The sequence below is a fragment of the Bombus terrestris genome, chromosome 2 (genome assembly GCF_910591885.1).
Source record: "Bombus terrestris chromosome 2, iyBomTerr1.2, whole genome shotgun sequence".
NCBI classification, from domain to species: domain Eukaryota; kingdom Metazoa; phylum Arthropoda; class Insecta; order Hymenoptera; family Apidae; genus Bombus; species Bombus terrestris.
In genome coordinates, this window is record NC_063270.1 from 13,509,033 (window position 1) to 13,533,210 (window position 24,178).

At 39.6% G+C, this 24,178-nt stretch overlaps 2 protein-coding genes across 12 annotated transcripts in view; one reads left to right on the plus strand and one right to left on the minus strand.

Annotated features, from left to right (window-relative positions):
- Positions 1–24,178, plus strand: part of LOC100644003 (Down syndrome cell adhesion molecule-like protein Dscam2) — a 173,307-nt gene that overhangs the window by 16,111 nt on the left and 133,018 nt on the right. For 7 of the 10 annotated variants that reach the window (XM_048414430.1, XM_048414439.1, XM_048414431.1 and 4 more), the window contains exons 2-4: positions 21,781–22,034; positions 22,356–22,421; positions 22,598–22,689. The gene's annotated coding sequence lies outside the window, so the exon portion shown is untranslated. The remainder of the gene's footprint in view (positions 1–21,780; positions 22,035–22,355; positions 22,422–22,597; positions 22,690–24,178) is intronic. The other 3 variants (XM_048414433.1, XM_048414432.1, XM_048414434.1) reach the window with 3 other exon arrangements.
- On the minus strand, positions 1,321–16,338 carry LOC105666945. 2 transcript variants are annotated; one of them, XM_048414444.1, is made up of 3 exons: positions 15,861–16,338; positions 15,532–15,715; positions 1,321–11,391 (listed from the first exon to the last, which is right to left on the minus strand). In XM_048414444.1, the coding sequence occupies exon 3, from the start codon at positions 11,334–11,336 to the stop codon at positions 7,950–7,952; it is 3,387 nt and encodes a 1,128-aa protein (XP_048270401.1). In that variant the 5' UTR covers positions 11,337–11,391; positions 15,532–15,715; positions 15,861–16,338; the 3' UTR covers positions 1,321–7,949. The 2 variants fall into 2 exon arrangements, with proteins under 2 accessions (XP_048270401.1, XP_048270402.1); XM_048414445.1 differs by lacking the exon at positions 15,861–16,338 and having other exon boundaries at positions 15,532–15,722.

Here is a 24,178-nt window from a genome sequence, read left to right on the forward strand (position 1 = left end):
TTTACAAGTTACCTAAGTATGTCTCGAGCGCCGAATTTTTGCGCGTCGATAACCTATTCTTTTTGCTCCTCCACCCATGGAGTACGACACTCGTGTCGCATGTTTCAGTCAAAAAACATGGATAATTAGTTGTTACGTCAGTTAAGAGTTAATTGTAGAATATGTTGTGTCATGCACATATTTCTGTGCGTTCGGAAATTTTTGTAGCGCTTGCGTAATATTTTCAACCGAAGAAGTATTATTGTCAGGTATTTTTCCAAGTTTATATAAGAGGAAACTTAAGTTTACTAGATCCTCGTATATGTATGTACATAATATATAAAATACAGTCGTTTCGAAGTTGTTTTGGCTGGAATGAAATGGTGAGGAGTAATTGTGTAAACTTAATGCGTTTCACGATCAACGCTAGAAATATCGGTGACTAAAGTATAAACCTTGTACCAAGAAAATCAAAATAAAAAACGAACAAGTAAGCTTTCGTTCGTATTCCTTAAATTCCGAATAACGTACCGTTGTAAGTGTATAAAATTTGTATGAAAAATTCTGATTGGTCGTTTTCACTACTATGATAGATTCTAGTGTTAGAATTAACCATCTACCGGGTTTTCAACCAGGTGCCACTCCGCGTAACAAACTTCCAAACAAAAATATCAAGTACGAGCTCGCACGTTATAGTTTACCACCACGCGTCTTTCGGACTTGTATTTTGTACCCTTTCACGTTTCTTCGACCAAAATTTAATTTACGACTTTACCTGCACCTTTGTGTTTCTCGTTTACGCCGGATTTCATTAAAGCACAGAAAAGAGGAGGTGCGGAAAAGTGAAAGGCACGTGTCGCTTAAAAGGGGTGCACGTGAGTCGGTTCACCCTTCCGCTCGGTGGAGCCTATTCACAATGACTATGTTAATTCCTCGCGTTTTTTCCAACATCGACCCTAATTTCACGATTTCGATGCGTTCTACAAACTTTTCCTTTTTTTTCCCATCATTCTTGTCGCTCGAACCCTTGGTCGTGCGCGCGGTATTCCTCGGAACAGTGTTCCCATCTGTCGTCGTGGTCGTTCGTCGACAGGTCGTCGGAAAGAAAACAGGGGAGTGGCGGGTCGGTTACAATGGAGTTCGGAAACGGGCTCGTGTTAAGCCATGAGAGCGGCGGAGGGACGAAATCTTATAAAAGATTTCCAAAATATTGTGTAAATCGGCTGGGGTGCGTGCCAGCTGAAAATTTGGGGTGAAATTCGTCGAAACGGTAAGCGTATGCCATGGCGCGCAGCCGGCACGCTTCACGCGCCACAACGCTGCTAAACAAATAAAGGGTTGTGCGCCTTTTCCGCGGCCCCTTTTTAAAACTCCGAAAACCGACCGTCGAACAATGCCGATATTTTCACCCCGTTCGGCCAAGTTTTTCTCGAATCGCGGATTTTGCTGAATATTCCCCACGGAAATCGTTGAACCGGAAAAAAGGGTTTATACGTGTATGTTCGTACGTGTATGTGTGTGTGCATATATGATTCGTAGAAAAAAGGAAAAAAGAGAGAAAGGAAAAGCGATCGTGTATTTGTCGCGCGGAGAAAAACGAGGGTGAGTTCGATGAAAGGATTTCGTGAATTTCAGCCTTTTTATTTTACGCGCACTCGAATTTTTTGTTCAATGTTACACGATTCTAGCAACGGTATTGTAAGGCAACTGACATCGATATTTCATTTCTCCGTAGCACGGTTTTCAAGGGAAGCTACTTTGATACGAGATTCGTTTATCGCGTTGCTTTGGATATATTTTATATATTCGTCCGATACGATATCACGTGTTTACGTTCGAACGCGTACTCGCGATTTCGATGAAAATCGTGTCAATAGACAAGCTACTTGGTTCTGTTTTTAATCCTCCCGATAAAAAAGTTACACGTATCCTAGGACATTCTTCGCAGAAGAAAAGGCTAAATGACAAAGAACGTCGTTGAGACTCTACCGTACTTTGATTTGTGTCGAAATTTGTCTACGGTGAGCGTCCTTCTCTTCGGCGGTGACACTCTCATTCGTAAGATCGAACAATAGGGTTTCACGAAATTCGCTACGTAGCGAAATATTTCGCCGACCCTCATCTCGCCACGTGGATTCTTTTGATCGTTGAAGACGGCGGTCACGACTGTGTGTGGTAGTGTCCGTGGTGGCGAAATTATTACGGGGGGATGAAATTTCCAAGTTGTTGGACGATAGGGGAAAGAAAGTGAACGGTGAAGCCAAGGAAGAAGAGACGAAAGGGGCGAGTGTATCGAGAGGAGGGGAATGGATTCGAGAAGGGAGAGGCTTTGATAATTGCAATTCACTTCCTTGTCAGGGTATAAGCAACGTTGCGGTTGTGGTAGTTGATGAGTAGGAGAAACGGGGTGGACCAGGAAAGTGGGAGGGATGTGTACGGTTCGATACCTTTCTTAAATTTACCACGAACTTTGAGACGCGACCACCGCTACTATCACCACCATCGCCGCTGCCTTCGTAAATAATTGACGGGGGAACACAGGCAAAGATCCCGATTATTTTATCCTATGTAGGGTGAAAGGAAGCAAGTCGATAAACGAAACATCGGCCGCATTTGAAGCTTTGTTATATCGATGCAGTTCGCCTTCTTATTAAAATGTCAGTATTATTCTCTTAACATACTCTGACAATGCCGTCGCATTGCATGTACTGTTACCTCGTGTACAATTTTGCAAGGTGAACATGTAAATGGAAAATATGGCAACGCTTGAGAAAATAAAAAACGTCGTTTCACGTTTGCCCTTGGCAATACTTGAAAAATACGAGGTATCGATGTATTAAAAAAAGAAATATACATATATATATATAGGTACGTTCTATCTTGAAAAGACTTATTGTCGTTGGATTCTTAGAGAACGAAATAAAGAGAGATTTATTTCATCTTTTTATGGTTTTGTTATTTTCTTCTCTACTTTATTTATTTTTTGATTTTCATTCATCTCTATTTTAAAAAAACCAATTTCCTCGTATGGTTTCTCTTCATCGAGGCTGGTTAAGGTTGTTATCGATAATTAATACCCCAAGGCGAACGATAATGAAAAATTGGCGGTTCTTTTGTCTATAGGAGGGAATGTAATTCCCCTCCATATATATTTCCCCGTTTTCGGAGCTCTTGGAAACCGCAAGATGTTATTGATTTTTATACATATCCCCGGTGGGTGTGGGTGGGTAGACGTCCAATTTTCGGTGTGTACGTACGTTTGTGTGTTTACGTACGAGAGTAGGGGCTAGCTGTGTGTCATTTACTCATTGGTGGTCGTTGGATCGAGAGAGATAGAAACTGTTGCCTTCCGCCTTCCCTTTTCAAACCGTTGACTCCGGCCATCAACCAAAAAGAAAACTCCGATATAGCGCAAGCGTTTCACGTCTTTGGATCGTGCTCTCCCCCTCACTGAAAATTGACCAACCCGCTTTTCCTTTCGTTTGCCCATAAAATATTATCCCTCGCTATGCTCACGAAGAATCATCGAGAAAGGGAAACTCTTTCTTTCTTCTCTTTCCCTCCGACTCTCCTCGCGTTTCCACCCCTCTTTTTCTTTCCAATTTCTCTCCCCAATTCTACGTTGTTGCGAGTGTGATGAAAAAAAAAAAATTGTACTGGAAAGGAAACCGGATACGGTCATGTTTGACTTGTACTTTTTGTTCGATAAAACGACAAAAGTGCGGGACACGCGAGCAATTTGTCACATTTAATTTGTCAGGGCACCCTTTCGCATCGCGTTGAAAAACTCGTAGGAGTGGCACCTTTTAAAACGCGGGGCAGCGAAATTGATCGATCTGACGTGCATTGACGTTTGAGTAAATTGAATTATACAAGTTGATGTCGTGCAACGGCAAAACAGTAAAACTTTAATGGGAACGTAAAAGCGGTTGGTTTCAAGTAACTATATAAATAAGAAACGAAAGGAAATGAAAATCATATAAAACAGAACTTAAAGAAATGAAAAATACTTTATTTATGCACACCGTTACGATCGTACGTGTATAAATTATAATAAATAAATTAAAATAAATATATAAAATAATACAAAATGGGAAACAACAAAGGAAGAACTTCCTTATTTCGCAACCTTATATAAAAATATACGATCGATCTTGTATATCAATAAACCATTCAAGGTTAGTTATATCGTGTGTATTCATATTATATATTTATATGTATATGATTCTTTGACTGTGTCGTGTGACTAGAACAGTTTCTGGAATTGTAAATTCTGTCCAAAATGACTAGACGGGCTAAAAATAATTTCTCTAGACGCGCAGAACACTTTATATGAAACGATACGCTTATTAAACACGTATGATCATATAATATTATAATACAGATCATATATATATATATATAAATATATATATATTCATTTATATATTTATATATATATATGTATATTTATATCATCTTTTTCGTTTAAGTACGAAACGCGCTTAGCCTATGACGTACTTACATAATTTTTCAGTATATATAATCAATATATATATATTGTATATTATATATACATATATATTAAATATATTTCGAGTTTATATCATTTTGATTTAAACTGGTAAAATTTGATTTTGCGCTCAATTATGTTAGTCAAGGCAATACTCGTTTCGGGACACGCCGCTTGCAGTGAAATTTCATGATCCCCGATGGCTAGGATCGTCATGATTTTCTTTCCGTACACGTTGACAAGGGTCCGTGAGTTTCCATGAAATTCCGCGAATTTCTATCAAAAATGGAACGAAGAAAGAAAAGCTGTTCGACACAATGAACCGTGATATTTTATCGCGTAATCATTCGTACGTGGCGATATAAATCGCACGCAGCACGTGAAAAACCATGACGCCCCCGGCGTTGCTCTCGATTTATTATCGACTGCGAGTCGTTACAATAATTAAAATCTACGACCCTCGTTGCCGCGCACGGGCCATTAAGTGCACAATACGCATAGTTCCATGGGATGCAATTAAGAGGGTACCGATTTACATGGACGCGTGCGTTTTGCATGTCACCGTTCGTCCGTGGGGCGAGAAAAATGGTGAAAGGGAGAGAGGAAGGACAGGATACGTGCTATCCACCCTCCTCCCCCTTCGTTTGGCTCGTTTCTGTCGGACTTTTTCGGAAAAATCCCGGCCAAGGTCACGACCTTTTTCCTACATGACCTTCACACAAGGGGACCAGATGTGAGACCGTTTGCCCGGACCCAACTCGCCATCTCGACAATGCCACTAAAAATTCTCTCCGTCTTTTTTCCTCTTTTTCTTTGATCGCCGGCTCTTCTAATTTCCGTACCCCTCATCTATACATTTCGTTCGTTCTTTCTCTCTTCTTCTCTCAATAGATTCGTAATGGCCGATTCCTCCTCTGGCTTCCCCTAAAATATGTTAATGCACGCGTGCGCGCATACTAATTCAGGCGTATTTTCGCCGAAAAACCTGGACGTGTCCTATTAAATGACGCGGTTCTCGAATTTCAGCTGTCCCAGGGAAATTTTTATGGGTGCTGAGACAAAGGTCGGTCGAGACTACCGTTTTTGCTTCCGATGTGCCATAAATCTAGATCGCGCGGAACGCGTTCTGGCCTGATGACCGTTCGCGTTTATCGAATCGCTACTGGATACCGTCCGTTTTGTTCGTATCGATATACGTATATTCAATGGCTGTCCGGTTCGTCTCGCGGTCGATACAGTCGGATTTACACTGTTTTGCTTTAAAGGAACACGGCGAACGAACGCTGCTCTCATCCTGGTTTTCTTTCGCCGATGAAACCAAAGTGAAATAATGTAAGTCGGCTTAAGCTACCGGGTGCCGTTTGAAATTCCCTTCCGAATTAACGTGCCTATGTCGTTTATTGGATATAGGAAAGTCGCCGAAACGAGCCGCGTTATTATACCATAATCCAGGGTTAACAATGCGTAGGCGTGCGTCGCAGGCGGAAACGTAACGCGCCTGTTTGTTGATCGAAGGGACCCCACCGGTGCAAAGAATGCATTTTGGGAGGTGAGGTAAGTTCGGAACGGCTGCACGCCTGGCTATCCACTGGTCACACTGTAAAACCAGCTGTCTTTTACAACGTTTCGATCGAACGTTTGCTGACCGTTAACCGTGAAAGAATTGGAAACACGGTTATAAAATACTATGCGATCAATCATGTAACCTTTTCGCATCTGTGCGTCTTCTCTTTTACTTTTTTATGCTATGTACTTTTTACAAATTTTGGATATTTTTTAATTTTGTATATATCTTTCTATATTGAAATTTAAATAACACGCGACCATATCGAAGAGCGTTATAACCGGTGAGGTCGATCGTCGCGGATAAGAGTGGTACGATTACACGAACGGTAAAGAGAAAGAGGAAACTGCCATTACGAGATCGAGAGGATTATCGTGGTACGAATTGTTTTCTGTATATACTGACGACAGAAGTAAACGACATCACATCGTGGACACTCGAATCGTGTCCAACTTCTATTCGACTCTTTTATATGGCGATAACGAAATTTTGATTCTCAGTTTCTTCAGCTGCAAGGCACGAGGTTGAGACATCATTTCGGAAAGGAACTTTACGTTTCCGACATCGTTGGGGTAACGTTTGCTATTTCTTGTAAACGACTAGACTATGTAAGATCTTACTGTTTAAATAGTTTAGATAGATAATCAGAGAGGCGCATACAGTTTTAATCGTTTAAAATTTAAAGAAACGGGTATCGTACAGTCGAATATCTCTCGAGTGGTCGTTTTGTCCCTTCTGAAAACGGGAAGAGATCGATTGGCGTATATTTGATATCCGCGGCTTGCGAAACGTTATATCGATATATTTATTTTAATTCTATGTAATGCGTTGGCTGTGTATACGATTGTACTTTTTGTTGCGGGTTATACTGTGTCGACCCTGAGTTGATTGGCTTTCACTGCTCGTTGATACTTGAATATCGTAACCATAGATTTAATCATGCTTGCCTCACAGTTACCGTAATTACGCTTCTTTCGTCCTCCATTTTTATCGTTACCTCTTTTTCCTCACGTTATTCATCGTATTTTAACGCGTCTACATATAAATACTTCTATAAATCTTCTTCCCTACCTTTCAACTTTGCTTATACATATATGTATATATATATATATATATATATTTATATATAAAATATTGACTAGCACAATCGCGAAAAATGAAAAACCACCGGTATATCGATACAGTTAAGTATTAACGACGCCCGAATATCGAGATGGCGTCGCGTAATTCTTTCGTTTTCATCTCTGTCTTGTATCGCTCGTAATTCCTGGACTTGAGCAAAAAGCAAAATTACGGCATTACGAGAATAATTAAAACGAACAAAGGAGGCTGTTGCTCGAAAGATTAGACACGATCTAGTATACTCTCTTCGGAGGTCGGTCACATTTAAAATAGGAACTTTTTCGATCACACGTTCGTGTCGGTTATACAATTATATTATGTACAATAAAACGTTCCGGAATTGGAACAGTATAACAACGTGGCTCTCAAATGCGGGTTCCGTTTTCTCATTCTGTTCTTTGAAAGAAATAGAATCATGGAATTTTGATAAGTACTCTCTACATATATATGCGATATACGTCGTGATAAGAGTCATCGAACAAGCGAAAAAAATAGGCCAATACGCGGACGCATTTCTTAGATCCTCGTTCACTGCACGAGAAAAGCGTAGGATGAAAATTCGTCGGCAAATATCCAGGAAATATATGTAGTGAATCGTTTTCACCAAGATAGTACGCGTACGCTAAACGATGAATGAGTTGAACCCTCGACGAGCCACGTATATGAAAAATATATAAACTTTCGCTAACTATTTTCTTATACTTTACGTAGGAACTGATAACACGTGCTCAAATCGCAGACGTAGAAACAAGTTGTAAAATCCATAGGAGTAGATGCGAAGAAGGAAGAGTTTCAAGCAGGACTGAGGGTGAAGGATGCAGTGAGCGCGTTGTTGATTCGCGATTTAACCGGCAGATAGACCAAAGCCGGCGCGAACCGTTTTTCCGAGCTGGATTCCTCTCCAGCTTGCATCGTGTCCTGTTCTTCGATTAAAAATGGCTGCATGATCGTTTTATCAGGATTGGAATTCATATCCTGTGGCGTTGCGTAGCAAGCTGGTACCTTATGTTTGTTGGCAACGTCTTTCAAAGTTCTGCTAAGCTCGGCGAGCACGCTATCGGTAGGATCGCTGATCGTTTTGTGATCTTTTCTCACGTGCTTCTTAATTCTATTTAAGTTGGTCGTCGCGTAACCGCACTGTGCGCACTTATATACACCATGAGGAGTAACTTGGACCGCTGTTTCGTCCTGTTGTTTGTTTCTCATCGGTTCGGGAATATTTTGATTGGTGGTAATTTGTGGACTGTTCCTCGTATGGTCCTCCTTCGCTTCCAGATCGAATTTCTCTTTGGCCTCGTTCAATTTCTCCGCGTCCAGACTTAAATTATTAAGCACAGGGGGTTGAAAATGAGGCAGCAACGTGGGAAATTGGTGCGACGTGAGGAGATGCTGATGCAACATTTCCGGCTGATGGAAACCTTGGGAGCAAATCGGACATTGAAGCGATTTTTCTCCTTCGTTGTCACGGGAATTCACGTGAGACCTCTCGTGAAGGAAGAGAAACGGTAACACGGTGGTCGTGAAATTGCAATAGGAACAGCGATAGCTTTTCATCTGTTGATCTTCGGAAGATGACCCTAGTAAATTTGACAAAACTTGATTACCCAAACCAGTGTAGTCGGTAGATTTGATTTGCCGTGAGATTTCAAATCCATTCGGTATCTTCAAATTCGAGCTCTGTTGAGGGTTTTTCGATATTACATTCGCTGTTCTATTCCCTGATTTCGGCGTTGTTTGATATTGTTGCTCCATCTCGCGCCATTTATCAATGCCTGTTTTCCCATGATCACCCATCAGGTGAGCTTTTAACCACTTTATACTACGGAACCTTCTGCTACAGATTGGACAAACCTCTGTAAAGTGGGTGAAATATCTGTGACTGAGATCACCGAGTTGCTCCGGTTTCAAAGCAGCATCGTCCACGTTTGATGCCTCGTGGGTCTCTTGTTTTACCGAACTGGGAGTATTTTCGTCGACTATGCCATGAGTGTTGTGCTTGTGAACGCGTAAAAAGTATTTGCTGCACAGCTCCTTGTTGCAAATGTTGCATATTACGCCACCGATCTGGGCTCCATTTTCAATCTCAATACCGTGCATTCTCTGCATATGCGTCTTCATGAAGTACTTATTGCATAATTCCTTGTTACATATCTCGCAATAGCTCGATGTTGGCGTCATCGATGTTACCTTTCTCTCGGTTGGAGTTTGGCTGGTCGAATTCGAATTGGTCGTCGTCGCTGTGGTCGTAGGAGTTTGAGGAATGGTATTCGAAACCGCTGGTTGATGTTCGTCGGCGATATGTTTCCTGAGAGCGTCTTGACTCGCGTAATCTTTTCCACATAGGGCGCAGAACGCTGAGGTTGTAGTTAAGGGTGACTTTTCTTGCGGCGAGGATGTTGAATCTTCTTGGATGGCGCCGTGTTCCGTTATCATATGAATATGCAACGCTGCTCTGGTCTCGCATTCTTTTCCGCACACGTTGCACGATAATCCCTTGGTAGGCTTGAGTCCGTTCAGTTGCAACAGCATCGTCTGCAATTTTTGAAGATCCTCCGAGATCGAATCGTTCCGTTGATCGGATATATCTAGCTCGCACTCTTGCCTAGGCGATTGTTGTTCCTCGCTCTCGTGCATCTTCCGACAGTGAGCTTGATACAGGTCAATCGTCTGGAAACGTATACCACATAACTTGCACTCGTAATCGTCGACGACTCGATCGTTCGATTCTGTGCTACCAGGATTCTCCGTCACGATCAGATTTAACGGACTGGTCTGCACTTGATGCCAACTGGCCGCTGTCCCTGGATTGCTAGGCGATCTTTCGTTGTCCTGAACGATGATACCGTGCCTCTTCATTTTATGAGTCCGTAGGAAGTACTTATTACAGTACTCTTTACAACATATCTCGCAAAACGCTTCTGGATTTATAACCCCTAAACGACGAAGTCGATCGGCGCTGAAACCAGACTCTCGTGCCTGTTGAATCGATTGAGGCGATAGATGTCTGGGTGCTGGTACGAACGTTGCATCCTCTTGTTCTATCCCGTATTCTTGCTTAAACAGCGCTTCCATACCGCCGAGACTATCCCTCGACGTATCCCTGTCCTCTTCGTTTTGCGACAAATTGATCTGAGACTCTTGCGATTGATCCAATGATTCAACGTGCATCTTTTGTTTGTGTTTACGCATCGATTCCTCGTTTTTGAAACGTTTCTGGCAGAGATCACACGCGACGGTCGGTGTGGGTGGTGTCGCGGGCAGTTCTAGCTTAACCATGTTACTAGGATAGTTGGTAGGGAACAATGGTCCTGGAATGCTATTGTCGACGGTGCTGGGTCCCGGTGAATCGACGTAGATACCGTGCTTGTTCGCTTTGTGTGTCTTGAGGAAATACTTGTTGCAGAACTCTTTATTGCACAGATCACAGTACGCGTCCGGATTAAAGATCCTAACCGGCGTTGGTCCCAACGAGGGCCTGGCGATAGAACCGGAGTCCGTCAATGGGAACGCGGGCATAGGTAAATACTGCGCCAAGGTGCCAGGAAAGCCAGAAAGGATTTGCAAGTGGTTGGGTAAAGGTGGAATTTGACTCGCTGGCCCGGGCCAGGGTTCTTCGTTCTGCGTCTGCATTTGTGCTTGCGATTGCACGTGTTGCCCGGTGGCTAGCCAGTTTATCGCGAAGTTCTTTACGCTAAGCAAATTAACGGGATTCTCGGATTGGTCCAGTTGCTGAGACGGTTCTTGTTTGATCGCGGAATTCGGAGATCTACTTTGACTTTGTTCCGAAATCTGATTCGCGGAACCGTGCTCATTCTCGAGGTGAACGTTCAACGTTTCCTTGCTATCGAAAAACTGACTACAATATTTGCAACGGAATTCGTTATTCAAGTTCTCGTCTCTTATCGATGATTGACTCGGTATGGGTGATTGCGACGACAGCTTACCTTCGCTGTCCTCGTCCTCTTCCTCGTCCTCGTTCGATTCTTCGTGCACACCGGGCATTAACGTCGAGGAGAATCTTACGGGCGTCGTTTGTTTTCGTCTCTTCTTCGGCCCTGTTGAGTCCGCGTCGAAACGAAGACGTTTCCTCGCGTCGCGTTCTCCGCAACTCGATCCATCGCTGTCCAATTCCGTCAATTCCGATATCGTCGTCGTCTCATGCGCCATCGTCGAGGACATTTTGCTTGGACGTGACAGGCCCAATCTCGTACCAGCTTATCGATTACTCGTCGCCCTGTTAAACAAAAATCAAACCGCCCCCCCTCTCGTTGTTATTGTTATTTGCATTCACGTAGCCTTGGCAATATTGTTCAAACGTCGCCGTATTTTTCTATCGTTGAATTGGTAACACGAATAATTAAAAAACGTGAAATCGAACGACGTCCCACTAATATATACGGTGGTATCGATGAATTCATCCATATTCCTGGTTTTGTTCCGTGGGTTCGTTTCTGTATGTACTATCGTGATTGCACTTGGATGATATATACGGATGAAAATAGAATCGCCTAACGAGTGGCAGAGAAAGAAGTACACACGAGTTATAGGCCTTTACCTCGATGAGACACCCTATACGCGAATGGACACAGCTAGAAAAGGGAGACGTTTGGGGAACCTACTATATGACTCATATGTGCGCCCATACTTTAGGGCTGAATTCAGAGGATAGTACGAATATGCATTTCAGAAGCTCCGTAATTACTAATTGAAGTTGACAGACCCATGCCTCCTGTCACGAAATAATGGTCAGGTCATTGAACTGTGCCAGTTTCTGGCTAGTGGTAATGCTCGCGACGAGGGACAATATCGAAACGAGATTAGACAAAAATAAAGAGTATTAAACGATCATAGTACGAAAGTTATAGTAAGAGAAAAAAAGGAGGAAAAATTACAAAAGAAGAAAAAAATATGTCAAAGTTAGTATTAAAATTTTCTTACCAATATAAAAATGGATTCTTCGTAAAAGATTAAACGCCACCGTTTGAAATCGTCCGAGAAACATCTTTCTCTAGAAACCATCTAATAAACATCGCTGAATGTAAATAAAACGGCTCCGAAACAATACAATTCCATTGAGTATCACGTGGAACTTTATCGCGCATTTTTATCGGAGAAATCGCACGTAAACAGCACTTTCTTGTTGAAACTACACATAGCCACACGTTCACGCGACGAACAATCGTTTTCGCTGTCTCGCTTTTAAAGACGTCAAGAATGCTGGAAAGACGTTATTGGCACGTGGCATCAAGGAGGGTAGGTAAACCGTGGGGTTACCTCAGGATGGTGTTGGTCAAACGAGCCCTCGAAAGAACGAGCCACTCGATATAAATTTTACGATTTCTACGGAACGTCTCGACCAAACGAGGGGTTAGGAGGAGGGTATTTTTACTCAAGGATATTCGTTCGATCGTGCTGAAACTGTTTGGAGGGATCAAATTGGACTGAAGTTAGGAAACGAGTAGACGAGGGAAACATGGTGAATTCTTGAAAAGAGGCAAAAGGAACAGCTGCCCATGCTACTACGTATGCTCTCGATAGGAAGATCTTTAAAGATCTCGAAGAGGTGTTAATCTATGGTGTTCGCCACGCTTACGCCTCTGTGAACTCTCTCAGGTTACTGTTAGGTGCAGACACGGTGTTCTATGAAGGGGATGTCACATCGTTCTTTCCCCTACCACCTTCGGAGAACTATCACACAAATATCCCCCACCATTCTAACGAAACATCGTTTGCTACATTCCCCAAACAGATGATTTTCGAAATGTTTCGATCGATTCCGCTCCGATTCGCGGATCAAAGGCCAATCACGTTCCATCGAAGAATTCGACGATTCAATGAAAAGGTGCTTTACGCTTATGTCATTATCCTGAAGATTTCGCTTTAATCTTTGAGTTACGTTTACGTATAATAGGATGTGATTTATTCTTTGTCATGTCTGAATCTTTTTACATCTAACAATTTGATATTTCTATCTTTTAATTTATGACCTTCAAAATTTTATTTTATATCTATTACGGCAATACAATTATAATAATTCGGAAATAATAAATATTATTTGCGATCGTCGTCTTTAGTGTTGATCGTAAAAGTTCAGATACATATATCGAACCTTCGAATCGACTACGACGTAGGATCGTTATTCGAAATTTGGGCGGCCGCCTGTCAGCCTACAGAAATTGGATTACGCGGGGCTTGAAAAACAAGCTGAGATAGAGAAGCGGAGGGCTGCGAGGCAGAACCCGCATTTCTGCGTAACATTTGACGGATTTTCGAAAAATACGCGTAAATACGCCCGTATGGTACGTCGGTGCCCCACTATATCGTGGAAAAGCCTTTGCACCGTTTCTAGCCAAAATTGGATGAATGACATCGAACGAACGGGAAGGTTAGGGGAGCGAGGGGATTTTCATAGTTCTCGAAAGGGTGTCGAGAAAAACATGTTGTTAAAGAGTGGAAAGGACAAAAAGGGGAGGGAAGGAAATAACAATCGCGCGTTTTTGATACGAAGGGGCAGCTAGTGAAAGAGGTATTATCGTGGATGCACGTATTCTGCATATGCCTTTCTTCTGTTGCGATTCACTGAAATCGTTTCATAGCGTTGTTGCGTGGGCGTGTTACACACGGTAAACAACGTTCTAACTTGACAGAATAACGATGCTGCGACAACATATGCTGCGTGCAGCGTACGCGGATGCGTGGTAGTCGCAGCTGACTCTTTACCGACTCGTGAAACGATGGTACGATAAATTATGCGTTTTCGGTGAGGGTTTGCACGGTAATTAATATTGAATGCGATGAATCGATATGATTCGACGAAGCAACCTATACGAGATTGTTCGGTTAGGATGCTCGATACGTCCCTTCGTATTTTATTATATCTGTTTAACCTGTTTTCCTCGTAATTCGTTTGTTGGAAATATACGAGTATTAAGGAAAAAAAGAAAAAAAATGAGCGATGTAAGTATTTATGGAGATATGCGAGATAAGATTATTCGCGCGGTGATCATTGAACTTTTAAAGACAAACCGAACGTGAACGTCAATAGAAACTGGAATTTCTAGAATCGATAAGATGACGAGGAGGGTAAATTATGGAAGTATCGCGTTGGGTCGTTCGACCATCTCGATTCTTCTAGTGGAAAAAGAAAAGCTCGCGAAGTTTTTGCGTTGGTCGTCGCGTACGTGTGTCCGTTCGAACGGTAACCTGCGTGTGTGCGCGTGAGTGCGTTTATATGTGATTTCAGTAGAGGCCTATTGATCGAGCAGCGAACTTCACTGGTCCGCACACGCGCATAAGTCTGTCCGTAAACAAGACAAATATCATCGCGCCAGTACTGAAAATCTATCCACCCACCCACTCCTCTTTTCTTTAAACATCTAGCACGCTTCGTCTCTCCACTTCGACCTTCTTACGTGATTGACGTCTCTGTAATTGCGATTCACTGACATTCATCCGAACTGGTTGCATTTTGCTTCTAAAGTTTCAATAAGGAAATGAATTTGTAAAGAGACACGTACCTTCATTATACTGTTCAATGAATTACTTTACCTGCACTTATTTAAATTTTTGCAATGTATTTTGTAAAAAATTTGCCTTTTTTTCTCTTTTCAAGGATTTACCTCCAAAAATAAAAAAAATTGTTGGCGTGTTTTAAATTGAAAATTTGTTAACAAAATTTAAAAATATATGGACGCTGTTGAGTAGGACATTTTCTCTTAAACGTCTCATTGCATATTAGAAGATAGAAGTATATTTAAAAAAGGGTTAAACGCGTTCACGTGTTCGAGCTACATTAACTGAGTGACATGTTATATTCGTATCTGAAATAAGTATGTAAAAGGTGCGTTTCACATAAAGGTGGGGATCGCGGAAAGTTGGATCTGCGCAATGCGTGTCGTCAGATGAACCACGTGGAGTATTCGCATGCAAAAGACGTCGGCGGATATCGGACGGTCTCTTAGTCTTCGTCGAATGGGCAACGGTGTAGCGTCGTTTTAGAAATTCCATTGTCGAAGTTACTACTTTATTCTTTTTATTTAGACATTGATAATCTTAGTGAAGTAATCGTACGCGTTTCTACAATCCTTAAGCTGTTTCATGGATGACAAATCACTGTAAAAATCGCGAAGGTCGAACGTAAGAATGTAGACGATGAGTTGCGCACACTGTTGCACACGCGAAGTTTATTTTTCCGTGGAATAGCAGATGGAATGGGAAGAATTTTTCATCTTTGATTCTTTCGTAAAAGATAAGCAATGCTCGTATCGGTGACGATAGTCGGAAAAATTGCATGATAATGCGTTACAGTAGCCATTCGATTTATTAAAGATACACGATTTCAAGGAAATTTAGAACGTCTTCGTTAAGTACTTACCGTAATCAGAAGCAATTTGCCCACGTAAAAGAATTCAAAATGTTCACAATTGATTGGTTTCTTGCCATTATCCATTTCTTAATTATAGTGATACGGCGATGAATCCTTTTTAATAAACGAGGCACGAGCTTGCGACTGATAACGGCGACGATAACAACGATAACATCACTTTATTCACTGCGCACTGAAACACGAGAAAAACAATAGGAAACCTTTAAAGTGTTGTCTGAAAGACGTAATTAAGAATTTTCAAAATAGAAGGGGTGAAAAAAATGACGTTAGCGAGGAATTACGAGAGACGACAATTGCCTGCTGGTCTCTCTACTTACTATTGTTTTGGCCATCGTGCCACGATGGCGGCCATACTTGATATGAGAAAGTATCCCCCACATTGTCCACGGCCATCTACTAATTCCCCCATACACCCCCGCGCTGATTCAACCCCCATCCCCGCTACCACCTCCATACCCTAGCTTCTAGTCCCCCCAGCGAACTCACCCCTTATTCCCTGCTACCCTCTTTCAAAGTCAGGGACGACGTCTTCTTAAGCTCTTGTTGGCTCTTTACGCCTTCTTCATCTTATTTCTTCTTGCTACAAGATTTAAGCTTTCGCTTGTAAGATCAATGTTCTTTCACATAATTTTTCTATGACGAACGTTTCTGTTTTATCGGCATCTTGATACGAAATTAACGTTAAGATTAGATCAACGATCCACATTGCACGCATCTTTGTGCGATATAAAGTTCATGTTATTTAGAAATTTCATTGTCATTCTTCATCGTAGAAGATGAAAAGATAAATTTCACGAATACGTAAGAAAACGGAGGGTATTTGGAGGAAGGTATCCGTCACTGAGAGTCTTTCTTCGTTAAGGCACTTCCTCCTCTCTCAGACTCACGCACCTGCACACACGTGCGTTAAAAAAGGTGCCCACCCACATGATCGCGCTCACTCACAGACGCGAACATATCCGCGCGTCTCTAAGCTATCACCGTCCTCCTCGCGACTCAGCACGAGCAGTCTTTTACCCCAGTTCACAGTCCTTCTTGCACCCCGAAGGTGGGCTTGGTGAGGGTAGGGGGTCCGAAAGAGAAGGGAGACGAAAGGGAAGAAGAAGAAAGGAAGCGAAGTGGAAAGAGAAAGTGAAGGAAAGCGGCGAAGGGCAAGGGGAAGCGGAAGGGCGCGTGGGGTGGCATTTTTACTGGTCACTCGGAATTCGGTTCTCCCACTACGCGGAATCAGATGACTCTCCCTTCAACCCCTCTGAACTTTCCATCTGCCTCGACCCTGTGTCACCCCACTTCAAGCTCCAACCCAGCGACTACCCTCACGCAGCAAATTAGTTTAGCCTCACGGACAAGTCCGGCCGGGTACGAGCCTCCTCTTAGGAGTTTCCTTCCATTCCACGGGAAATGACGCGCAGAATCTCGTGAGAGACACTCGCACCTACACGAAAGAGATATTTTTTCGAAAAGTACTCAAGGGAGCTCGTTCGATGACGAGCTGATGTTTTTTCTCCATTCTTTCCGCATTGCTGTCCCGATATTTTATTGCTAGATTTCAAAAACGAGAATTACGCTCTGAAAGAAAACGAACAATAGCCATTAGTTCTATTTGTAAATACATATTTCTAACAAATAAAATGTTTATGCGATTTTTATTCGTTACATCTTATGTCGAAGCTACTCAAAACGTTACGTTAGTTTTAAAGAGCGACCAAAAAGAAAGTTCTTAAAGGAAAGGACAATATTCATTAGCTTTATTGCTAAATATTGGCTTGGCAACTAAGTGATTGCGGATTTTGACATTAGGTGGTATTGACAAAATCCGCAATCATTTAGTTACCAACCCAATATGTATCTCGATTGAGTAAAATCATTACGCGATTTTTATTTCTTCTGTTCTACGTTAATGTTACATAAAATGTTACGTTCGTTTTGAAAAGGCGATTAAAAATAGAGCTCAACAAGTGTAACGCTTGTATGATAATCCATCACACGCAGTTGGGCTAGATGCGAATAATTTATTGAAACAAGTTGCACTTATCGTGGGCTATAAACATTCATGCGCGCATCGCGTTTGACCACGCGCATCCTTTCCTCTTCCTAAGTGAAACTACTCTGTCGGACACACGATTTACCTTCCAGTATGACCGGGTGCCGTTTTCCTCACAATTTAATCGTGCCCCATCGCGTTCACGGCACGTGTCTAATTGCGGCGCACCTGTCTCGCTGGATGCTTTCTTTCTTTACCGATCAAAAATCGACAGGATAGTCGAGATCGTGAATAATTTAAAGGATAAATTAGAGCGGCTGGCCAATAACATCCAAGCGTACGCTAGGGTGTTCCGCTTTTGCGGTTGCATACTTGTCACGCGATTTCGGTGCGGTATTGATAATGATAATGAAGTTGCGTCCGTTCGTATTCGCTGCTCGAAATTAATGATATTACTCGAGGAACTTTGCGAGACGTAGACCAATAATTTCGAATCGCATGATGCATTTCAATTGGCAGTCCGCGCCTGTTTCTGCCGGTGCTCGCTTTCCCATCCTGCGATCTACTTCTGTTATTCATAGTTGTTACAGCGAACTATAGACCGGTAATCGTATAGTTGCTTTTGTAGAACCATGAAAAAGGGAGGAAAAAAGATGGTCCCTTTGTAAAATTCCCGTGCACTGGATAGTAAAGTGCCACTTATCGATGCATCTAGATTCGACAACGAATTGCTCTTTGTTCGAAGCGCTCGGTAGCGAAGGAGATTCCGGTGCAAATTAGTACGGTGAAAATTAGCCGGCGGATATGTTTCTCGAGCATGCGTGCGATTCTACATACTCTTTGGTCTGATTCTCTTTCACGTCCTTTTTCTCGTTCCTCCCTCTTGAATAATCGAATCATCGGTGAAAAAAGAACCGGCAAAAAAAGAAACGAGTAGTCGTGTCACAGGACACGCGCCACATGGATGGCCGCAGATCCGACGATTCAATAATGGTCGCTTTTTTTCTTAAGAGTATCGCGTGGATATAGCTTACTACACAGGGTGATAGTAAAAAAAAATTAGAATGTATATATGTAAAAATTCAGTCCATGTATTTCTATACTTGTTAGTAACATACGTATTGTCTATAATAAACGATAATATCGGATTGCAATTAATTGTTTCATATTTCGTACATTAATTGTGTTTATTTGTAACTTAAATCTCGCGTTTCACTGCATTCATAATTATCTCAATATAATGCAAACGATACATGTTATGGAATATCGTAAGAGATAATGCAATTTGCTCGATGATCGGCAGATAAATATTTATTGTAGCTGATACGAGTGCGTAGATTTCGCGTTAAATAATTTATTTTTTTTTTTTTATATAGTATCGTAATATAGCCATATCCTGTTTTACGTTTTTCTTCGTTTTTTATACACTGGTACGATTTGAAACGCAGATGCCTGAAAAACGCAAAGCCGCAAACAGCCGAACAGAGAAAAACTGTGATAAAAAATTTGCTTTTCTTAGTAAGGTTCTAATAAAAGGCAAACGTTCGGCATCGTGAAATATAATCACTGAAAAGCGTCCTGGATCAATCCGGTATTATTAGCTCGAGCCAAAAGAGGGTCGTCCATTACTGGACAGCTGGACAATAGTATCCCGTACTCGATTTTTTTGTTTTCTATCCCTGGACAGCGAAGATACGTTATGCAGCCAATTTTGTGTACTCGATATGTATCTTATATGTATACGTATATACTGTACGGGTATATATAGCAATTGATATCAGATAATTGAAGGAATATTTACTGCAACGAAAACAATATTCTTTCAGCTGCAAAATACTTTTTTTATTGCATTCTTTTTCTCGCAACTACTATTTCATTAAAACAGAAATTCACTTGAAATTTCCAGCGTGCTAACTTTCTATCGTCCTATTATTTGTTGAGAGAAGTTAAATAGAAATTAAATTGGTATAAGAATTTTTTATAGCTTACTTTAAATTTAGTAACAAAGAACTGTAAAATTCTAGACTAATAATTGTACATTTTTTAGAAATTGATGAAACTATACTGACCAACTTTTACTCTTAAATTTGCAAACATTTGAATCGATTTGAAAATTGAACAGAAGCAAAATTCCATTTGAAAAAATGTATAGAGTAATAACTTAATTGTTACACCGATAATCAGTGTGTATTAGAAATTATAATATAAAAATGAATCATTGAAATTTATTTTATTATTGGAAAAATTGTTAATATTTACAAATATTATAGAAATAGTAGAAAGTGAACATGATACATATATCAAATATAAAATTCCATTTCTTCTGTCTACAATATCAACTTGCAAGTTCATAGTCATATTCACCTTTAATTTCAATAATTACTAATTATAATATAGACGAAGTACATATTTGTGAAATAGACAGCATCATCACTTTGTACCGGCGTGATATGAGATTTCGTGTCTGAAATCCCAATTCTGTACTGAAATCAACATGTACTGAAATACCGATCGTTCCAAAAATTGTAAAATTTTGTTATATTGTATCAACTTCAGAGCTTTAGAGCAGCGATAATAGAAATTATATATGTATTGCAACCTCATTTGTCCTTTCGGAGCTTTAGGGGTTTAGTTTTCACATCTTACATCTGCTTTTCTTTACTTGATAGTATAAATAGGAATTATGTACATTTAATCAGAAATATCCAATGCATTTTTGTGTGATATATCTCGGAGGTTTTACAACCATCTTATCATTTTATTATCGTTCCCAACGTTACCGATCAAGCACAGAATGAGGTTACGACATTTATAGTCATTGAAATATATAAAAATGAAATTTTAATATGAAATTACGTATTTAAGTATGGTATAAAATATCTTACAAGCGTAATCGAGATATAGAATTTTATATTTCTACGATATTTATACACTGTCATTATGAAATTTAATGAAACTGTGATTTTCGTGTATCATACGAGTGGAAGTATCATTTGAAATACTTCGAACATTTAGTTAGTGTTAGATAAAGTGAAATAAACCATTAATTTAATTATTACGAGTTAATGGTACAACTGCTTTAAATTAACAGTATAATTGTTAAAAAATGAGAGCAATTTTGATGATCCAGCATGATATTTTATAACAATTTACCAACTTTCTTATCTTAATTCTAGGCATATACAATTGTTCAACAATTCGTTTTACTTCCTGATATAAGATTATGTTAAAGTAATGGAAATTTTAGAATTTATACATTAATCAATGGCAAAGTAAAAAATGATAGTAAATTATTTCCAATTAAAAAAATTTCTCTTTGCATAATAGTTTTGCTACCACTTCTCAAAGACTATTCCAAATTGTTAATATTAATAATTTCTAAAAATGACATTTGTTTTTAATAGAGATATCCATAAAATAACACAGAAAATCTTTTTTATGTTCTTTCATCTATTAAAATGTTTGAATTATTTCAATATATTTTTTAATAATGAAATGAATAATTAATTAATATATTATAATCATATTTTTTACTAATACTCTATTTTAGTTAATAATATCAGCTACACTTGTGTAATATAAAAGCATTCATTATGAACATAACTTTTTTCTCTATGAACATTGTCTTAAACCTTCTATTCTTCAATTTCATCAGTTTGACTATTTGAATACACTAAATTTGCGCGCTTTCGTATGTACGAAAATCGGACGCTCCTATTGGCGCAGTGTGTTGCGAAGTCAAATCGGGTGTTTTTATTGGTGCAGAATATTGTCAAATGAAATCGAGCGTTCCTATTGGTGCAATATATCGTCGAAATAAAGCGTGGGTTTTTATTGGTGCGAAGAATTGTAAAGTTGTAGTTTGGTGGTGAAACGTGACGTGGGGTGACACTCTACTGTTGAAAGTTACGGGGGGAAAATTCGTCGCGCTGCCTTGTCATTATTAGCACTTTCATTTCAACTTTATCAACATTTCTACACTTCTATCTGCTTCATTTAAACAGCACGTTTTTATTTAATCGTTTATAGATTATCATTTTAATAAAATTGAGTAGTTTTTCGAAATTTTCTTTTTGACTATCATCGTTGACCGAATATTTGACCGGTTTCGTCATCGGTAGCTCATATCACCGGCCTTTGAAGCAAAATTTGGATTCTATTTTTGCTTTATTGCACTGTAATTTGTTTTATTATTACAATATCATTGCTTTTGTCATGTATTTATTTGATATTGTTGCTTTTCTTTTGTACAGATTATTGGCTGGTCACGTGATTGAAAGAATAGGCGTTCAGAGACGCCACAGACGATTAATAATCGATAATTCGAAGAGATACGAAATGGACGCCATATATGTTTATTAATAAATCGGGTCGTTGATTTCTCATGCAGATTTGGTAATGATTGAGATATTATAACAAAGAAGATGTATGTACACGATTATTTTCTTTTTTTATTGGTTCAGTGGTAATCAGTATTTGGATGCAGTGATGTTTTAAAACTAAGCATGTAAGAATCTTTATATATCGTGTTCCAATTAATTTAATTCTTTGTCTTTTGTTTTAATTATTATTAATTAAAGAATAAGGTCTGATCTTAAACTTTAATATCAGAATTCCAATTGTTATGGTAATTAGAGTTTACCACCAATTTAACCTTTCCATTATTATTAAAGTTCAAAGATTTCATAGAACGTTTCATATTTCATTATCTCAAATTTCTTGGCTAATCATCACTTTATTTTCAAAATAAATTATTCATGTAAAAATATTATTCGCACATATATATCGTTTATATATAATAGTTCATATTTTGTTAAATGTTTATCAGTTCTTCCTCTTTCTCCTGTTTCCTGAAAAGGAGCTAGCGGGGCTTCAAAAGCCAAGAATAGTAATAGTAAGTAATTTTATAATCTGTATCTCATTGAATTCTATTCCTTGTATTTAAATTTGTCATTCTTGAATTGGATATTGTCATTATAATTTTAATAGAGACTAATCTTCTACTAATTTCAATTTTTCAAATAATTAACATTATCTTTAAGAATAAATTATAATATCCATGTTTTATAGTTTTTTTCTATGGGATTATATGGTTCCTCCTTGACGATGGCCTTCACGACGACTTTGAGCAGCATCCATGACTACGTTCCTCGCATCTTATCGTAAGTCGCACGATAGTACTTATTCCATTCGCTATAAATTTAAACAATAAAAAGTAAATTCACACAAATATCATTTCAATCACAATCCGTAATAACAAAGATTCGTTATTAAATACAGCGAATCACAGATATTAATGTTATTAATTTTGTTGTTAAATTAAGATAAATGGTACCAAATTTAGTACCATCTATAATTTCTTTGAAAAATAGACACGGTCTTTGAATATTTTTGATTAAAATTGAGATTTACTTTTATTGTGTTATATGCAATGATCGCTAGCCTTCGTCAGTCGATTTCAGGAAAATCGCGGTGACGTCCCGGGACGTTCTCTCTAGTATATGTCTTTGCGCCCGAGTATTATGTGTGAGAATCGTAAAATGAATGTGTCGGTGTGCCTGTTTTGCCATTTTTAAATATAGAGTTAGATAGGATAGGTAGTATACTTTTTGATGTGCCTGTTTATTTATTATGCGTAGGTAGGTCCGGGCTGATGGCACAGTCTCTGGTCGGGTAGGCGCGTTTTCGCGTGTCCAACCTGTTCCAGGAAATTTCATTGGAAAACTCGACAGCGAAGCTGACACGAATGGAACATGCCATCGTCTTTGGCTTTGATCATCGATTTTTTGAATTCCGCGGTCGTGATCGCGAGTAGATCTCGACACGAAGGTTTATTTATTGCTCGAGCATGTACATGCGGATAGCGATCGCTATGATCAGATAGTTACAGTTACAGCGGGCGAAAGAAGAGGCTACGAGCCGAAAAGCCCCGGCAAACTATCATTCAAGAGGGCAACTACTAATGACTCCCCATCTTCTGAGTCATCCAGAGCATTTTTGTTTAATAGCCGACGTATATGTCGGCCCATTGTCATCTTGGGCTGATCGCGTTCTTTGAATTGGCGTCGCGAGTAACTAATTCGGGATTGAAATAGAGTTGCGAAAGTAAATTTCGCGTTATCAATTAAAGTTGCGAAAAAATACTAACTTCGGTTTTGATTAGTGTTGCCATGAAAACACCACCGCGTTTACTTTAGTGTTGCGAATTATAAGATGTCGCGATTGTACTCGGTATGTTCTATTGTGAACATTAGAGTTATAATTTTCTTATATTTTTTGAGTAATTTTATTTCTGTAGTATTTTTGATTAATTTTATAAATGTTTCAATTTTATAAATCAAAATTCATTTGCGATTATCGTTTATTTCCAAGAATCTTGCATAGAAAATGTTGCGTGAGCGTAATTCGATGTGAATTCGATTCGTCGCGTTGACAAAAGAAATGATCATTTTGCCTTTCTAAAAACAAGTTAAATAGTTTGAATGCCAACCAATCTTCACATACTGCTGTGCTAAATTGTATCGATAATATCGCATGTGACAAGAAAACGGTAAAGCAGTCACGTAACTCCCAAAATCGTGTAACAATGAAAAGATTTGTGCGTTAGACGTATTCTCTATTTTATTATACAGTACGATTTTATATCTGGTT